The 19,528-nt window shown below is 39.7% G+C and overlaps 1 protein-coding gene and 1 long non-coding RNA gene across 2 annotated transcripts in view; one reads left to right on the top strand and one right to left on the bottom strand.

The window, feature by feature from the left end:
• Positions 1-577: 577 nt before the first annotated feature.
• Positions 578-12,905, bottom strand: LOC135315188 (uncharacterized). Its single transcript, XR_010374624.1, has 2 exons — positions 12,067-12,905; positions 578-3,651 (listed from the first exon to the last, which is right to left on the bottom strand). It is a non-coding gene; the product is annotated as an uncharacterized LOC135315188 (long non-coding RNA).
• Positions 12,906-12,993: 88 nt separating this feature from the next.
• The window catches only part of CYTH3 (cytohesin 3), a 54,471-nt gene continuing 47,936 nt past the window's right edge, over positions 12,994-19,528 (top strand). Inside the window, exon 1 of the mRNA XM_064461719.1 lies at positions 12,994-13,234. Coding sequence (XP_064317789.1) covers positions 13,204-13,234 — 31 coding nt within the window. The 5' untranslated portion in view covers positions 12,994-13,203. The remainder of the gene's footprint in view (positions 13,235-19,528) is intronic.

Genomic DNA, 19,528 nt, shown 5'->3' with positions numbered 1-19,528 from the left:
ATTCATTTGCAGTTGATAACTCTAGCTTCTGATTTCTTTCTGTTTAGCTAAACTACTTATTTGCCAATGCCAGCAAGCTAGAATTCTGTAGAGATTTTAATCACTGCATGTTTTGTTATGGTCAGTTCATCAATCTTTGATACTTGCTCAATTGACAATTAATTCTAATGTATTTTCATGAAATATCCATAAGGCATTGTAACTGTTTCTGAATGGACAGTTATTTAGGAGTTTCTCTTTCCTCACATAGGAAGTGCTTTTTCTGAAGGGTCCTACTGAAACAGCATTGTCCAGATGTTTGATTCCATTTTGTCTATCGCTATTGTTACTATAGTTACTATAAAAGAATGCTTTTATCAGTGAAAATACCTCTGGTAAGTCATTGTTACTCACATGAGCTTGTTAAATCCAGCAGCTGATCTGCCTGGGAGGGAACTACACTTCTGCCTCCTAGCAGACATTCTAGCTGTGACAGATAATGACACAAGATGACTCTTCTCAACCTAACAGACAAAATCTGAGAGGTAAGGAATAAACCCAGGGGGGCAAAAGAAAAAGACCAACCAAGGGAAAAGAGTGCTTTGAAGATATTCTTGGTTTAATTTTCATAGGTCATTTTGCCAGAAATGAGATGTGAATTACAACTTGAGGCAAGAGGCAACATAGATATGATCTGATTTTCCTTTATAACAGGAACTCTTGTCACATAGCGCAGATCCTACAGAGGGGGTGGGGTTACATAAGGACTGGAAATGGGCTTAGAGGAAATAAAAAAGCACAAGTATTTTACATCTGTTTTACGAAAAAAGGAAAATTACACTTTTACTATTTTTTCCCCAAGGTTATTTCTGTTGTCCTTCCAGTCCTACACACACCTTATGATAATACAGAACTAGAAGGTCAAATAATCCATTTAAAATGTGGAGAAAGCAAATGAGGTTTTGTTTTGTTGTGGTTTGGGGTTTCTTTTGCATTTCAGAATGTGTAATCAATAAGAAAAGAAATCTGATAGTAGGATTTATCTGTTTAAGTAACTTAAAGTGGCTTTAGTAGGACAAATCACAGCTTCAGTCCCGTAATCCAATCACACAGGATCAGTACTGCTGTCTAGCCTTGTTGACTTCTCAGAGCTCTATAAGCATGAGGATTTCCCTGTATGAACCAAACTATAAGGTCTGGACTTGTGTGTTTTATGGGAATGTCCTTAAATTTAGGCCAGGTTAAAAGTCCAGGCCTATAGACAGTAGAGTCGATGTGAATCTTCCCAGCAATTCCAGTGGAGGCAATACCATGTTCCTGAAGCGCTTTGAAATTCATCGTGCGCTTTCCAAATATTGTACTCCTCGTAGAAAAACAATCTTAAAATATAAATGTATTATTCTGAAACAAAGAGTCAGCATTTACCAACTGAGAACTATAAAACCAAAATACGCGATGTCCAAAGTTACAGCATACTGGATGGCCTTCTAAAACAGAGAAAAATCCTAAGAATTCCAGTTTATAAAATGGTATAATTTGCTACGTTATTTGAATTATTAAATTGATAACAGCTTTTGCTAAGAATTTTTGCATAGCAGTAGTCACTATTGCTTTTTATTCTTAGATATTCCATCTGAATTGCACAATGAAATTGTTAACAAGGTTATTACAGCTTTTAATGCAAACTAAGTGTAACTTTGTTTTGTTTTGTCTTTCCTGGAGTATTACATTTTAATTTTTTTGTTTCTTGACTACACATTGTTCACCTGCTATATGCTGGCTCTTGCATTCCTCTGTGTAAATTCAGCTGCTTGATGTTGGTGCTGCAGTTAAAGAATTACAAGTTTAATATTTTTATCTACTACTAATGATAAAGAAAATATATTGGACTATCTTCTTGAAATGGTGAGTTAATGAAGTCACACCAAAGTGCATTCATTAGAAAGTCCTTACAAGAAATTAGGCGGTTAGAAAAAACGACTATAAAAAATATTTTCAGAGCTCTTTTTTTTTTTCACAGTTTAAATCACAACAAATTCTGCTTTCAAATTAACCTGACAAACATTGTATAATAATTTCTTGTTATTGTAGGGAAGGATCCACAGTCAGTTTCTCCCAGTTATTCTAAAGGGCGCTGCGAATGACACACACATCAGCAGAGTAGTAATACAGTGTCTCCTTGCAATTTCCACTTATAACAGAAGACATCCCAACTAACAGTATATTCAGTAATTCAGGGAGAATTTTACAATGACATTTTCTTAATTTGCTGGTGTTATTAAAGAAGTACTACAGAAGTGCTAAACAACTGCAGATTGTTAGAAAAGGAGGAGAAATTATTTTAATCAGGCAGATTCCAAACTCAGAGGTTGGAGTCTGCGTCTAAACTTTCAGTAATGGGCTCTGTAAGAAATAAAAAAAGAGTTCCTGTTATTCAACCAATTACTGAATGTGATTGGTCATGCCTCTGGTCAAAACTGGACTGAAACCAATGCAGTATATCCACACCAGCTTTGTAACAACCTTCAGAGAGTCTTTTGCTCATCATACTCCCAGCATACCTCTAAATCTTGTGATCTAGAGATAAAAGACCGTTTAATTAACATAAAATATGAAACGGTAGTTTTCTGACTGCATGTGTATAACCATATATAAATATTTACATATAAACATACACATTCATTAATATCTTTGCTTGTTTAGCTCAAGAATAAATTTCTGCTTAAGTGCTTAAGCGATAAAAAGTCCAGTAGCAAAGAATGGAAACACATCCCTGAGTGCTACATTAAGCATGGTAAAAGCATTCCTTTCTTTTCTGTTGTATTATTCTGGAATTAATATGGATCTTCCAAAATCCCAGTGTGATAAAGATACTGCTCTACTCGTTCCTATAGCCTATGGTCAGCATTCTGAAATAACATCTTTAACTGATTAGCAGTTTAGATTTCTGAGAAGACTGCTTTATCTACATTTATCTGTCATTACTTGCAGTTTCATAATCTAATAGAAACAGTATTATCTAATTTCTAACAGTTTCAAGACAGCTTTTCATTATTTTAGCTGAAGAATTTATCTCTTTTTAACTCATATCTGTGCATCTTGGCTTTACTAAGCCAGAATGAAATACATTTATAGAAAGGAGAGCTTTGTATAAATTATGCAAAAAGTCCAGACCATTTCAGGAAAAAGCAGCAGTTAGAAAAAGAAATGCCAGGCTACTGTTCTTCATAAACAGTAAATCTGAAAATTCCGTAGAAGCAATCAGGACACTGAAGATTCAAATATAAGAAATGCATAAAAATACTTCATGAAATTATTTAATCCATGAAGGAGATAACCATCCTTGTCAACAAGTTAAAAAAGGTTTTGACTGAGAGAATGAGACATTGTTTAAGAATATAAATAGTACCCAGCTAACAGTCTATTTATCTTGCAAATGTGATGAAGATGTTGAAAAAATTATCTGTTTGTTTTAATTGTAGTTATCTGCCATCTTGTTTTTCAGGTTTGGAGTCTTCCATGCATGCTGAGTTCTGGAAAAGCCTTACAGATGGGAATAAAGAGCAAGGGCATGATTTTGTTAGTCATGAGAATTTAGCTGTGCTCACTATCCACCTTCTACTGAAATGGTTTCTCTTCCAGCAGGAATACCAAAGTGCAGGCCTCACCAGGCTAGAGAGGATAACATGCAGAAAAGAATTGATTTATTCTCAGCTGGTACAATAATTGAACTAAATACCCAAGATTCTCATGCTTTTGAAGTCTTCTCAGTCAACAGCAGATTTCAAAAACTTCTATGTGAAAAGTCTTTCAGGTGTAAATGTACTGTTATTTTCTAAAGCTTTCAATTTTCCCCAACAAATGTATAAGGAAATGGAGAAGATAATCTATTTAAAAAATATTCTTTAGCCAGTGTGAAAATGTTGAGCAGTACACATTCACTTGAGTAGCTTTATGGATTAAAGTTGCACAGTAGATATTATAAAATGTGAATAATTTTTCTACAGAACATGCTTTAATAGTTCTGCTATTTTGAAAGCAAAAGATTTGCTTTCAAAATATATATCCACCATCTTTGTTTAATTTTGGATATTTGGAAATTTTCTACATCCTGCTGAAGGGCACACCTGATGCAGACATCCTTAGAGGGGAGCTTGCATCTGTACAACTAAGATTTCTGATATTTGAAAAGATAATGAAGCTTTTAAAGATACACAAAAAAAGAAACAAAAAATGTTTAATTGAACTACTTTGTAGGACATTAGTTTTTCAAATGTGTCTCTTATTTTGTACACTAAGTCATTTTTTTGTACATTACATTGCTTGTTTTATTGGAAGCATGGCAATTTGCCAACCTTAGCTTTTACTGACAAATTCTGCTATACAAAGCAAAAGTTTTTATATCTGAGGCCACTTCCTTCTGCTATTTTATCATCTTCCTGGTTTTGTCTGTTTTCAATAAATGTTTTGTATTTTCACATCTTTTATATGCATGTATACATAGATCCTTTCCCCTGTATTAAAACTGATAGTTGCAAGTTGGTAAGGATAAAAAAGAGAGACTGCCAACTTCAATTTCATTACACTAATATACTATATGGATGCTTTTATATTACACTATTAGAAGATGTTAACATATTGATATTAAAAATATTTCCTGAATTTGGGAGGTAGGGGTTGATGTTTCATAACAAGGTTTTAAAATTGAAATAATCTCTGGGTACAGCTATATTTGACTACTACAGATTGACTCATGGATGCTGGTTTCTCATAGCGAAAACGTGTTATTTTAAAGCATCTCAAATTTAAGCATATTGAAATCTAAAATCTAAAAAGAAATTATAGTGGAGGCAAACACTTCTTTATCTGTCCCAAGAGGTTGAATATTTCTGCCTGAAGAGAAAAATCTAGAAAACTCCACTGTAAGGAGAAGCCACACAGATCCCTGCACACACAGCAGAACCACAAGAAACTTGAGGGAAAGGAGAACTGAATTAGGGGCGGTCAGGGGATTGGAAAAGAGTTCAAGCTGCAACGCAGCAAACTGGAGAAAAAGCTTTTGGAACTTACAAGAAAAAGAAGCTGTTCCTGATGTCACTGCCCATTTTAGCAGTCTGTCATGAATTCTTCTTTCCCACAAAAAACTGTTACTAAGGATGTAAGCTGCAAATCATCATGTACTAATCCTTTTACGAAGCCGTTTTCGTTGTTGTTCTGCAGACCTATTGTTCTTTTACAACTATATTAATAGACTAAAAATAACAAGGTCAGTTCTGCCAGACTTAAATCACAATTTTGTTTAAGAATGATTATTTTATACCGTGCTGATTAAGATCACAGAAATCCTTTTCTGACCACAGAGGTACAAGGTACCAAATTCATCCTTCATGTAACTGCACTGAGGTAAATGGAGTTACATAAGGAATTAATTTGACCTGTCTCCTCCATTTCCTTGGAAAAATTCTTTGTTTTAATGCTTGCCAAGTTTTAACTTTGACTCTCCCTTGCTTAACATCATCTTGTACTTAGAGACAGTTTTTCTTTCTTTAAGACTGTAAAGAGAAATATAGCAGGAGAAAGACAAAGTGAAGATCTGCTTTTTAAATTGAAAGTACACTTCTTAGGGTAAGAAAATACCAAAACCTTTTTGTTTTTGTATAGAAGTATATGGGATTATTCTTACATCCATGAGGATATGAAAGGAATAAAATATTATGTATAGCCAAGAGAGGGAAAGGATTTAAGTGATATTTTTCTGACTCTGACCCCATGTGTTTCTAACTGCAGCAGCTAGAATAAATAGGGACCTTTCTTGGTTAGAGACAGTAGAACTTAAAATACTACAAATCCCCTTTTAACAAAGAATAACCTCCCCTTTGCACCTGGATTCGACAGGGGCTATGTATTCAAAAATAACCTACACGAGAAGCTGAAGGCATACTCTCACCAGTATATAACTGCAATTTCATGATACAGTACATCTAGTTTTTGGTTGGCATCATGGCATAAAATTATTTTACAAATTCAACCCACCAGTACAAAGTTATTTAAAAAACAAAATCCTCACAAAACAAGGAGTGGAGAGTGGTTTTACTCCTGATGATTTTACATTAGAGTTGATATAATTTGTTCCTGTTGCTGGTATAAAGCCAGGATAAAGCTTAGTCTAAACACTGTAACGCATAGCTGGCTAGTCTTGACAGGCATGCAATTACATGCTCATATTTGATCCCGATCAATTTACTACCATTAGATGATCTAGTATTGGGCAGATCAGACATTAACAAGCATGTAAGTCTGACTATAGTTTGAGAAGGGCTGAGCATGAGCGATCGGAAAGTGAAATTGATGGAGAGTCTGTGGTTCAGAATTAAGGTTAGAATTATGCAGGGATACTGACCCCATTGAGAAAATAACTATCCAGCAGCCTGCCTTCCTTCTTTCCACACCATTTGTGTGTCACAGTCTACCAATGCTGCAATTGTGCCAATGCAACTGTTTGTGGGACCAGAGTGTAAACTTAATGGAATAATTCTGGTTAAAAATTATTTCAGATCTAGCTTTTAAAATCTGGATTGACTGATCTGATTTACAATATGGCTTCGCAAACGGTTGCATGAACAGCTGAGAGGGCACTAAAAGTCACAATCATTAGTTGCCAGTTCCTGCTCTGTCTAAATTTATGGTTCCGTATTTATTAAACCCAGATTTGTGTGCTGACTAGCCAGCAGCGAGATTTGATCCAGCTCATGTGGAGATATGCAATTGCATTTCAGATGGTCACTGGTGAATCAACAAGAGCACCTGGTCTAACCCCTCTAAAACTGCATGTCATGAGTGAGTCCAGCTTGTCACTTGGCTGCCATATGTACTGCGGAATGCCAGCTCCGTTACACTGCGGAGTTGTTCAAGAATGCTTCTCTGGGTGGGGAGGAGGCAGGAACTGTAGGGGCCTCCCCTGTTATCTGCACTACTACAATAAATCCCTCTACTGCTGTGATATGCATGCAACTAGAGCAGTGCTCGTGTATGGTTTGCAGCCCAGCTACAGCGCCCAGTGCAGGATGAATTAGGAATTTCAAATTCCCAGGCCTTGGTGAGACTGGAGGGTGGTATGTGATAATACGTTTAACCATCCCAAACTGGAGTTAGCCAGCAGAGGTGAATTCACAGACTGTGGCTACCTCTCAAGGTGGGAACAGAGTCTGGCCCTAATCAACACACTCTCCTTCAGAGAATTACTTTACATAAAGCTCTTTCATTTTCCTGAGATAGAAAAACCCTCTCAAGCTTCATGCAAAATTCCACTCGCAATCTGTTTCAGCCCATGTCCTTTGAATCTAAGTCCTTTTTCTGTTACTTTAGGCACCGCTTTCATGCTAGAAAGCATCCTGTTTGTGTCTAGTACTATGCATAATTAATACAGGTAGAACAAGTTCTAATGCAAAGTATATTTCAGATCATATGCATTACAGAGTTGGTGGACCTCCACAATTTTTAATGCATTTGGTTTCCTCAGTGGAACATTCTGGTGTGCTTTACTCAATGACTCCCTGGCAGCCCTATCAGTGTTTCACGATAGGAATAAGCACTGACTTCTAAAACCAGTAATATTTGATCCTAGTAGATTAAGCTAATTTAGAAGTCTCTAAAAAACCCAACAACCTCAAAACATGTCAAAAATTGGAATTTGAAATAAGCTGCAAATAAAATTCAGGATTAGATTTTAAAATTCATCTGGAGAAAAACCATGCAAAATTCTGAAAAGAGAGGCAACCTTAACTTGGGGGTTTTGACTATTTTAAGGGAACAGGCTTCCTATCCATTCATAAAAGATGTTTGACTTGCTAAGCTTCAGCTTTGATGTTCCCCAAAGCAATATGAAATACTTGCATGTAAAATATTTTTGGACTAAATGAAAGGTGCAAGCACTTTTGAAGTCATTAAGAGAACCACCAGACAGGATTTTCTATTCACGTATTTTTCCAGCTGAGACAAATATGATATGTGTGACAGCATAAACATTTTAAGAAATAAAACATGGCTAAAACCCATCTGCTAGACAGAGGAAGTCAGAGAGTTTGCCTTAGGTGTTTAAGAATACCAGATTATTCAAGTACTGATAAATTAAAAAAAAAAGGAAAAAAAAGACATGATGATGGACTAAGATCCTCCTGCCTGGAAACTATTAGGCAATGCTTCTCAAAAAATAAAAATTGTTTAATGGTCTAGATTTGAAACAGAAGTATTCTCTAATACAATCACTGAGTCTCAATGACCATGATTCTGACTATAAACAAGATATTATCTTAGGAAATGTAATGCTCGCACCGTTTTTCTAAAAATGTGAGCATCTAAGTAAGCAAGTAGTAAAATCAACCAAGTAATTCTAGTTTACAAAATGTGGCACAACATCTATATTCTTTAAGATGTTTCTTTATTCTTTGAGATATATCTATATTCTTTAAAAAGGCATTCTTAAGACTGTACAGATGTTTGTGTTGTTAAGATCAACTGTTCTCCTTAAGGGTAACTATAAATCCTTTCCTACCAAATCTAACAGAAGTCACAATAAGCCAGACTTGCAAATTAGCAATGTCTTGACTGAACGCATGAAATGGGAATACCTGCATGCAGGATGGCTACCTCCTTAAATAAGATTTTAAAGATTCTTTCTTCCTTCCAACAGTAAGGTGCATTATTATTGCATCTCCCTGTGTCTGATACTGACGTCTAGTCTGGTGGCACAATAGCAGTTACTTTATTCCTTTCTGCATTGCAAAAATTCAGAATTGTATTTCTTGGCTTTGAAGAGAGTGTTACTATCTCCTTTCCAATTATTAGCCATGTAATGAACATCATCATAGCTCATGCTTTTGATTAGAAATCAAAGTTTATGAAATCTATCATCATAAAATGGAATTTTATGTCACTGAAACATTTAGAGTACTGAAAGAGGAAACTTACCAAAGTAAGATTAAGCTGATTTCTACAACGAAACTGAAGATGAATAATGAATCACAGAATGGTAGGGGTTGGAAGGGACCTGTGGAGATCATCTTGTCCAACCCCCCTGCTTGAGCAGGCACACCCAGAGCAGGGGCACAGGACTGCATCCAGGCGGGTTTTGAATGTCTCCAAGGAAGGGACTCCACAGCCTCTCTGGGCAGCCTGTTCCACTGCTCTGGCACCCTCAAAGGAAAGGAGTTTTTCCTCATATTCAGGTAGAACTTCTTGTGTTCCAGTTTGTGCCCATTGCCCCTTGTCCTGTTGTTTGGGACCACTGAAAAGATTCTGGCTCTATCCTCTTGACACCTAGCCTGTAGATATTTATAAGCATTGTTAAGATCCTCCCTCAGTCTTCTCCAGGCTGAACAAACCCAGGTCTCTCAGCCTTTCCTCATAAGAGAGATGTTCCAGTGCCATGATCATCTTTGTAGCTCTCTGCTGGAGTCTCTCCAATTCATCTGAAGATGTTTTTTCAGAATTTCCATTGATCAATAAAGAGCAATCCAGAAAAAAGGGAATCCACTCTTCCTGAGGAAAGGATGTGATAATGAAGAAGGCTTTTCTACTCTTGAATTCGAGTATTAAAAAAAAAAACTGGGGGGGGGGGGAGATGTAAAGAGTAATTCTCATTTTCATTCTCTATTGCTTGGAATCTGGTTCAAATTGAAATCCATAGAAATTGCTTAATATTTAATGAGCCTTTTAGAGCACAAAATATGATGTAAGGGATTCAGTTGTCTTCACTGACTCTCTCTGTAGGGACAAATGTCATAACAGATGCGCTCCTCACCCCCTTAAAAGGAAAATCGACATGCTAAATTACTACTTAGTGGAAACTGAATTGAAACAGATATTAAACTATACAAAAGAAAAGTTTATTACCTGAAAATTCAACAAATAACCATATTTATCATTAAGGAATCAATGTTGCTAACAGTGGGTTTTGGAGAAAGCCCAATTTTCCCCTAAAATTAATTTCAGCAGACCAGCTATTAGACTATTATTTACACAAATGACAGACTATGAACTTCTTCCAATACAGAAGATTAGACTTGGGGATATAAAACTGGCAAAACACACTTGTGGTAAAAATAGAGCTATGACTACAGAAGGAACTACAAGAAAGAAAAAAAAAGATAAAGCAATCTGTAGAAAACTGTTGACTGAAATCCTTATGAATTTTATTTTTCTCTCCATATCAATATCTATTTCAAAACAGAAGAATGATCAAAGCTCCAGAAAACAAAGTAGATACAGGAGAATTATTCACATGAGTAGGAAATACTTTATTGGAGTGTATCCTAATATTTTCTGAGATTGTTACCTGTCTTGCTACCTGACTTCTTTGGTGGTAAGGAACTACACAGTAATTAATGAGAGTGGCACCGTTACCATTGAAATATCAAAAGCTATAGAGTAGTTCTGCTATCGTAGAACTACTCCACCTACAATGTACAACTATGATGGTAATTCTTCAGTTGATTTCATACATTTTCAAAAAAACTGTTCCTGACCTGGTTAGGTTTATAGCCAGACATGAGACTTAATTTATACACAGGAAAATTAGATGAGGTAAAAGGTTTGATCCTAAAAGTTTCTGTCACACATCTCACCTGAAGATTAAATAGTTTTATCCAGTAAGCACCCTGTGTGCAGAACTAACAGTTTTATGCCTAGAGCAGTTGTTGAATCAAGCCCATGCAAAAGAAAGTCTATTTATAATATACACAATAGATACGAAAATTTCAAGTTTTAAGGAATATCTGCCATAATTTCAGAGACAGTCTTGACGAAAACACTCTAATTTCAATACCCTTTTGTACTATGCATCATTCATAAGTCATCCTACTAAAATGAGACTTGAAAGAACAGATTTTCCTTGAGAGGCTATTGAATGACATATTTCAAAGTTACAACAGAGTAAGCTACATATCCAATAATGCAAAATACTGGAAATGTAACTGTTCGGTCAACTTACTAATGAAGTTATAATAAAGAACATTTTGCCTATCTCACAAGTTTCAAATTGTCTGATTTCACTGTGACATTTATATAGAATATCCAAACTGGTCACTTATAACTAGGACAGACTTTTTGTCATATCTTGCTTGCATCATGAAATTGTTTTTATCTTTGCTATTAATTTTGAGAATTTTAAAACCTAGTATTGCTTCCTTGAAGTCAACAGGAATTTTGCACTGAACTGGTGGAAGGAAGACTGTTCTCTATGGCTCACTCTTCTCTGCTATTAGAAGTAGTGATTGGGCTATCTTTTATTTGGCAATATAATTTTCCTTACAGCAAAAGTATATTAAGTTATATTGGAATATAGGAAGGAAGGAAGGAAAAAAATGTTACTGACAAAGAAAAACGAAAGCAAACAATCTGTGATGAATTACAAAATTAGAATTTTTCTCATGAACCAGATTCCCCTCTAATGTAAATTAACAGTTTGCATGTTGTGCAAAAATATTCAAAGCCCACTGTCAGTTCATCTGTATTCAGACTTATTTTCAAACCATCCTGTAATTGCACTATATACACACACATTTAAAATAAAATCTCTTACCAAGGTAATGCTTCTGTTTTATGTAATCATATCCTTTTTATACACTAATGTGCTAAACTTATAACAATGTTTAATTTAAAATATGACACACAGAGGAGCATTTTAAAGGTTTGTGATGTTTATGATTTCTCAATGAGGTAAAACACTTTATCCCCAAAGCAGCCGTCAGAGTGAAACCTCAGCTCTCAGCAAAATGGGCCGTAATAACCACCTATTAGCAGCGGTGTCAAGAGGTGAGCACTCCCGACACAGCTTCCTAGACAGTGCTCTGTCCCATGCCAGTCTACAGGAGGAAAATGAAAAACCTGATATTTTCCTGTTGGCTGACCCTTTCCTCCCACAGCTTCCTGTCTGAATAAAATTTTGACACCAAAGGTTTTAAAAAAATAAAGAGGGGTGGTGCCCGAGAAAGAAGGAAGGAAGGAAGGAAGGAAGGAAGGAAGGAAGGAAGGAAGGAAGGAAGAAAGGAAGGAAGGAAGAGTGCTCTGTGCCAGTATACTTCTGCTTACCTTTACAGACTTTGGAGGCTGCTGATACCCCGACTCCTCTGGTACTCACTGACGATCTTTACTGAGGACTTAAGAAATCCCACAGACACCGTGGCTGCTAAGGCAGTAAGTAGGCAAACCCCTTCTGTATCCAACACAGACGATACACACCAGCGCAAAACCCTTGGACAGGTCCGTTTATACACAAGGCTCTCCGCGAGCCCTGTGGCACGGAAGCACCCAGCACCCCTCCAGCGCCCGGCCGGACCCGAGAACAAAGAGCAAGCAAGAATCAGCAGAAAACACGCAGAAACGTCATACGCCTCAGGCTTCTGTTTGGAGACTTCAACCCACCTCGTCCCCCTTCACGATGCGGCTTCAGGCCAGCTCAGCCCTCGCTTTCCCGTCACCTCCGCTCTTTTCCCTCCCTTTAGACCCCTCCAAAGGAGTCAGCGGCTCTGCGGACATTCTCCGGCCACCGCAGACCCCAGGAGACAACTCAACCGACATGAGACCCAACAGCTCCCCTCAGCCCCTCCCGCCATCGCCCTCAGGAGCGCTCCGGCCGGTGCCCCGCTCCTCCCGCGCCCCGACCACCGCCCTCGCCCCCTTCCCGCCGCGGACACCCCTGCCTGCCCTAGCGGCCCCTGGCAACCCACGAGGAAGTCGTTTTGGGAACATTAAGCGCTGCCAGGCCGCGCCGTGCGAAACCTGCCGGGGAGGGAACACTGAAAAGGAAAGGCGGAGAGGCTGCAAGGAGGCTCCCCGCTCCGGGCCGCTCCGCCGCAAGGAACAGCCAGGGAGCTGCCGCCCCCTGAGGGGAGGAGGCAGCACGACGGCTGCCGCTGACCCTGTGGCGGCGCGGGGCCGGGCTGGGCCGGGCCAGCCTGCCTTCTCCCCTCCGCCCCTCCGCGGGTCACATGAGAGGGGCGGGCGGCTGGGCCGAGGCGGCGGCTGCTGCCGGGGCTGAGGCAGGGCTGAGCGGGGTGGGACGGGGCAGAGCAGGGGAGCGCGGCGGCAGAGCGCGGCAGCGGGAGAGAAGAAGAAGAAGCGGCCGCGAGGTGCCGAGCGCTGCGGAGGGAGCGCAGAGCGGGTGGAGCGAGCCCTGGGCCTCGCTTCGCCGCAGCCGTTGCGGAGCGCCCTGCCTGCGGTCCCAACATGGACGAAGAGGGCGGCGGAGGCGGCGGCGGTGAGTGGCGGGGCTTGTGCGGGGGGGGGGGCGCGGCCCCTCACCTGGCCGGCGTGGGCGTGGGGAAGGCGCGCGCCGCCGGGGCTGCCCGCTCCCGGAGGGGGGGACGGACCGCGGCTCGCCCGCCTCTGAGACCGTGACATTTGCTGCCGCTGCTGCGGCCCCTCCGCGCCGCACCCTTTCCCTCCGGGCGGAGCTGCCCGCCGGTGCTGCGCCCCCGTCCTGCCCGGCGTCCCCCTCCCCGGGCGCTGAGGGGCTGGCCCGAGCAGAGCGGCCGTAGCAGCGGGTGCAGAGCAGCGCCCGGGAGCGGGGGAGTGTGGCGGCGGGGGCTGGCCCTTTCGCCGGTGGCCACAATAGGAGCTCTGTGCCCCGCGGCCGGGAAGGGTCGGGTGGGGGGGCGAGGCGGGCTTGCGGCGGGGCTCGGGCACGGAGGGGGCGGCGGGCGGGGCGGCGGCCAGGGCGGCGGGTCCCCGTGCCCCCGCTGCGGTGACAGCCCTGCGGGGAGCTGCCGGTCTGCTGGGGAGAGGACGAGAGAAGTCCGTGTCTTGCAGCGTATGAGCAGTGAAAAGAATTATTAAGCTCCGCGAGGGCTCGGTGTGTGTCGTCTTAATGGAGGCTCGGTGATAATCACGGGCGGTTCATCCAGTTTAAACAAGGTGAACTGTTTCTAAAGGCAGCGGCGTGAATGTCGCCAAATACTACTTTTAGAAAATCCGGACTCGCATCTTGCGGGAAGGTCTTATTTTCATTTTTGTTGCCTTTCGGAGACTGGCTCGCGCACCGTCCCAGTTTAAGGCACTGCAGACTTGCAACACGCTTTCCCTCCTTTAATTTATAATGTGTTTTGTGAGTGCGTGTGTAAAGCTGCTGCCTGAAATAACCAGTTCTTGTGTATCATCAGCGATAATGGTGGCTGCGGTGGCTGAGGAGTAGCTGATCCTGCCTTGAGGCAGAGGGATTGACTGCATGGGCTGCCCTAGATTCTCTGGGACTGTCTGTGTCGGTGGTGGTGGTACAGAATGAAGTGATGAGGGTATCTCTTAAATAAAATGCTAAACAGGCTGCGTTTGACTGTATTGGCTTATTTCTAAATCGGTAAAGTAAGGGCTAAACCTTGTATGATTAATAGTTGCACAGTGCTTGCTAATTCTAAATATAATTACCCAGAACTAGGAAATCAAGTGGGTGTGGTGTTTGTTTTGACAACTTGAAAAAAAAAAAAAAAAGCTATGATGAATCAGAAAAGTAATTCAAGCAGTGGTCTGGAAATGTGGCCGTTTCTCAGCATGCAGTTCTCCTGCTCATTTTGTCAGTGATACACCTAACTTTTAAAAAAGAAAATCTGAAAAAGGAAGACAAAAGACAAAACAAGCCAGTCCTGGAAAGTTATTAGTCAGCAGTTGAACACTGTAATTGAAAAGAGCAGAAAGCTTATTCAACTCAAAATATGTTATTTTCACAGTATTATGGACTTGCACTTGTAGTTAAGGGAAACAAACATGCTTGTTATTGGCACTAACCCCCTGTAATGTAGTACTTAATCACATGCAACGTGTAAACTAGAAAGTGGATGTATTGCTGAATCTTGTCTTTCATAAGGTGTTAAGCATTTCCAAGTTGGATTTTCATGGGAGGAAGAATACTCAGGACCTCAAGAGGAGACAGTCTATATTTAGCTAAAGGCTGGTTCTGTAGGTGAAATCAGATGTTCACCTAGTATGCAAGTGAATCTGTAATTTATAACTTCATATCACATTAACAAACATGTTGCTTTCTGGGATCAAATTACAGTATAGTTTATGCTCCTCCTTACTTGGCTCTGTTGTAAAACAATTGTAGGCAAATGAGCCTGGAAATTTTTTTTTCTTTGCAATCAGTGTATTTGATGTTTTACACTGGCTTCTTGTGAGTATTGCACTTTTTTTCTTGAACAGAGATCCAGTCTGGCTTTTTCTTATGGACCACTGTCAGTTTGGAACGCCAGGATTAGTTAGGTCATTTCCAGCTAATGAATACGTATTTTGAGTTGAAAGTAGATTTTTTTTTTTTTAAACAATAGAAAGCATGCGGAAAGTATGGACCTGGCAGCCAATTTTAAAATCCGTTGGTGCCACTGAGTAGTGAGACTCGTGGGGTACCAAGGGAGTCTGACCAGGGCAGTCCAGTGTTTTGAACCTCTGTAGGGCATTTGCAATCCTCACAAAAATTTACATTATTGAGTTGGGAAACTCACAGAGATAAGTACATCGCTGTGCACAGCTACTTTAGGAAGTATGCAAAATTATTTGAGCGCTGCACAGAATCACCCTAATTAGAGACTTGAACTAGATAAGAATTTGAATATCTAGGACATTAAACTGTGATTCAGAAGGTAAACTGCAGTTCCCAGTTCAGTTCTGCCTGCTGCCCTCCTCTTCAGTTTGATTTGCATCCTATGCTTCAGTTCCCTTATTTGTCAAATTGGGTCAGTTGTTTTACCACCTCTACTGAAAACTGTGAATGAAAACAGAGCTAAGTAAAGTTAGGGTTTTTTATTTTAGAAGCACTTGATGGAAGAGAAATGTTAATTAAGAGAATTGATCTTAGTACTGCTTTCTCTTTTGTATGTGGAGCCCTAAATAGGGGCATGCGTTTATATTAAACAATCCACTTACGCACAAGCCTCCCATTGATTTCAGCAGAGGCTCTGTGCATGGATTATTGATGCGATATGATCCGAGACAGTTGGTATTTGTCTCAACCTTCTTTTGTGTTCTGATTAAAATATCTCTCTGGTTCAGTTAATCCAGGAAATTTCTCCTCCTCCCTCTCCTTGCTTGGTTTAAAACCTCATCTTTTGTGATTTGACTGAGGCTTTTCTTTCGTGCTTACTGTTACATGGTGGTGGTACCAGTGAACTAAGATCCTCAAACTGAATAGTGCTGGTGGCAGCAGGTGGTAGGATTGCATACCACTAAACAGTAAGCTGTCTTCTGCATAACTTTGAAACACACAAACAGTCAGTGTGGGTCACTTTGCACTGGAGGCGCAGAATAGTACTTCTCTTTGTTTTTCTGAATTTGAGTCTAGTCATGCAGCAGCTTCTTAGTCCCCCAAATTCAACTCTCTGCCATTCCTCTTGGAAAAGACTGCTGGATCAAGTGCTTATCAACTTCTGTATGTATGTTCTAAGCTATCTTTATGAAAGGATCTAAACACACATGCCAAAAGGTTAAAATCCTGCTTCTTCTTGATAAATAGACCAAATTACAGCACTGATTATGGCAGTGAGGTTTCCTTCCTGTTCCTCAAACTCTGTGCTTTATTTCTGAACTTTGAAGCTTTTTTGGAGGGTGAGAGAGTAATTCAGTTGCCAAGCTCTGTTAGTTGTTGGCTGTACTTGCCATCAATGGTGCCAGGTAGCACGTTGATTCTGTTATGTAGACAGCCGTTCATGAGGAACTAGACTGAGAGACCAGATCGTCTCTCAGAGAACTCAGAAGAATGGATTTGCTGCCAAACCAGATTTAGCAAGATGACTTCTGTTCTTCTGCAGGGCAAAGCAGTTATCCATTTATAGGTAAAAGCTGTTAAATGTAACAAAACCCACGGATTTTTCTTAGAAAAATTTTTTAAAAATGGATTAAATATATATATCACTTTTAGACATGAGCAGCCTGATCTCTTCTGTTCTTTTCACCTTGTAGTATCTTTCAAAGGTAGACATTAAAGCTAGAGTGTCCATGTGGCCTCCTTATGGTTACAGACTTTTGCTCTGCATTTAAGACTAAATCTGCATGTTTTGTTTCTAATAAAAGAAACTCATAAAATAAGAAATGTATTTTAACACAGAAGAATGTTAAGTATGTTTCACTCTGTTCTCATCAAAGTGGCTAACTTGTACAGGTAGTTTTAAGAAGTTGTCCCAAAACTTCTTCAGAGCAGGGCTTGTGGTTTTTAAATAACACTCTAGGGAAATGCCAAGAATATAAAAATGCACCTGAGTGTTAGACTAGCCACCTGGATTGATTCTAGGGAGAGAAAAACAGCAGATACAGTGGTAGCAGTCATTTATGTCATTTAGGTTTTTGTGTTCTATCAGCCAGCAGAGCTTCATGCTAAGTCTCTTTTTGTTGAGTAAATATTTCTTCATTCTAAACTAATCTCACATTTGTGCAGAATACCTGTCAGCTCAGTAATGTCTTAATTTTTAGCTCCAAATGTACTTAATCTGTTATTACTCTAATAAAAAAATGCTGTAGTTTTTAATGGCATTAAACTTTAAAGGGCATTAAAATTTAAAACTAATTTTAAAATATTAGTTTTCTGGTGGTATCAGAAACTAGGCTTGTTAATTGCAGTAATGCTTCTAAGTTTTTTCTTAGCCTAATGTTCAATATTTTTAGCTGTGACTTGGAAGAAAACATGAAATTTTTGCTGATAAAATTTCCAGAGGATGCCGGTTGCCAAACTTGATATATTGTTATATAATAGTAGTTGGCGTCTCCTGCTCAGCAATATAAGCATGCCATGGATTTAGTGGAACAGTATGCCTATAACATAGCATCTCTGTGTGTTATTACATCTAGGAAAGAAAGCTTTAGGGTTTACTTACAGGAACAGAGAGCAGTACTTTGCAGAGCAATGTCTGGGAATCATAGCAATAGCCATGTGAAAGTGGGCTATTCCCCATGTGCTACTGTTGCAGAATGGATATTGCAATCTTCTAATATCAATGGAGTTGTAAGAGCTTTTACCAGTTGAGGGGCTGCACGCCTTGAGGCAGTACACTGTTTTCCAAGACACATTCTGCAGTTCACATTGAACTCCTCAATTCTACCATGTTTATTGCCTCCCCTTCTTTCTTTATAGGATATTGAACACTTCTTCAAGGGAAAATGAATGAAATAAGGCGTGGCTTTCCTCTGGTTTCTTCTGCTTGCCATCTTTTTGTCCTATAAGTTTCTCTTTTTCCTAGTACAACAGAAGGGTTTTTAAAGCTTTATACCGCTTTGCTTATACTGTAGCTCCATCTTATCTGTCCTATCTTTTGCTCTCTTCCTTTCCCTCCCAATGCAAACATGCTTTAGTCTGTTTCTTTTTACACTCCATCTTTGGCCCCATTTACTTTTTGAACTACTACCCCATCTCTTTTTCATGTTTGAAGTCATTGAATGGGCTGTTTGCGGTCACTGTCTGAAGAGTATTTCCTCCAGGTTCATCCTAGGTCCTTTCCACACTTGTCCTGACCCCTTGTACTCAGTACAGTCCCTTCTTCCTCTTTGTCCTGCCAGCTGCCTCTAGTACTGTTTACTATACTTTTCTTTTTGAAATCTTGTTCTTTTTTTGGCTTGACTGTTCTCTCCTTGTTCTCCTCCTGTCTTGTTAATAATTTTTTTTCATCTGGAAGATGATCTTTCTACTTGCAACTTTTTGTGAAGATTTGCAGGACCCTGTGCTTGGTTTAATGCTCCCTTTCTCTTTACATCTTGTTTCTGGAGAATCAAATTTGCAAATAAAAATTGAACTATTGTATTTAAACTGATTACTCGCAGCATATACTGTTTGCTCTGGATCCAGTACCATTGGTCCCAGCTAAAATGTTGGCTTATTTGACATCTTAAGATTGCGTAGTTGTCATCTTAAGCTTAATGAGTCTAAAACAAAGCTCTTAGTGTTGTTTCCACCCACTGCCTTTTTTTGATGTCTGTGGATGCACTCTGTCATCCTGATTGGTTATTGACAAGTAAATAGGTAGATGTTATAATTTATTCTTTCTTAAAACATAGTCTGTAGAAAAGTTCTAATAAAAATGGCAGTAAAAGGGCAGTGCAAAAGTACTGGAACACTTTTGCAATCTCAAAGTTATGAAATAAGTTACGGTCTCCTATGCAATATTGATGATTTTCCTGTTTGAATGCACAAATAGATTTAATCTGGTTATGGGATCACATGTGACATTTTCTGTAGACTTCTGCATGGGACTGGCCAGCATGTAGGATAGTGTTTTGTGATGATGGAATGAATCTATATGAATTTTTTCTTCCCTTTTAAAGTGATAATCTGCTTCACCTTGTCTCCCTGTAGTTCAAGAGCACTTAAGCACATATGGAGGAGGATTGCACTTAATTTAGTGAAGAGTTTGGACACATTGACCATGTGCTTCATTTGCAGAGGATAAAAATAAGTAGCTGGTTTATTAGAAAAACCTGTCAACTTATAGAACTGTAAGGCAGGAATCCTGTGGAAGTGAAGAACGTGATATTTTAAGATTTACAGAAGCAAGGGAAAAATTGTGTGAAGATCCATAACATT

The sequence above is a fragment of the Phalacrocorax carbo genome, chromosome 10 (genome assembly GCF_963921805.1).
Source record: "Phalacrocorax carbo chromosome 10, bPhaCar2.1, whole genome shotgun sequence".
NCBI lineage: Eukaryota > Metazoa > Chordata > Aves > Suliformes > Phalacrocoracidae > Phalacrocorax > Phalacrocorax carbo.
This window is presented reverse-complemented; position numbering and strand designations above follow the sequence as displayed.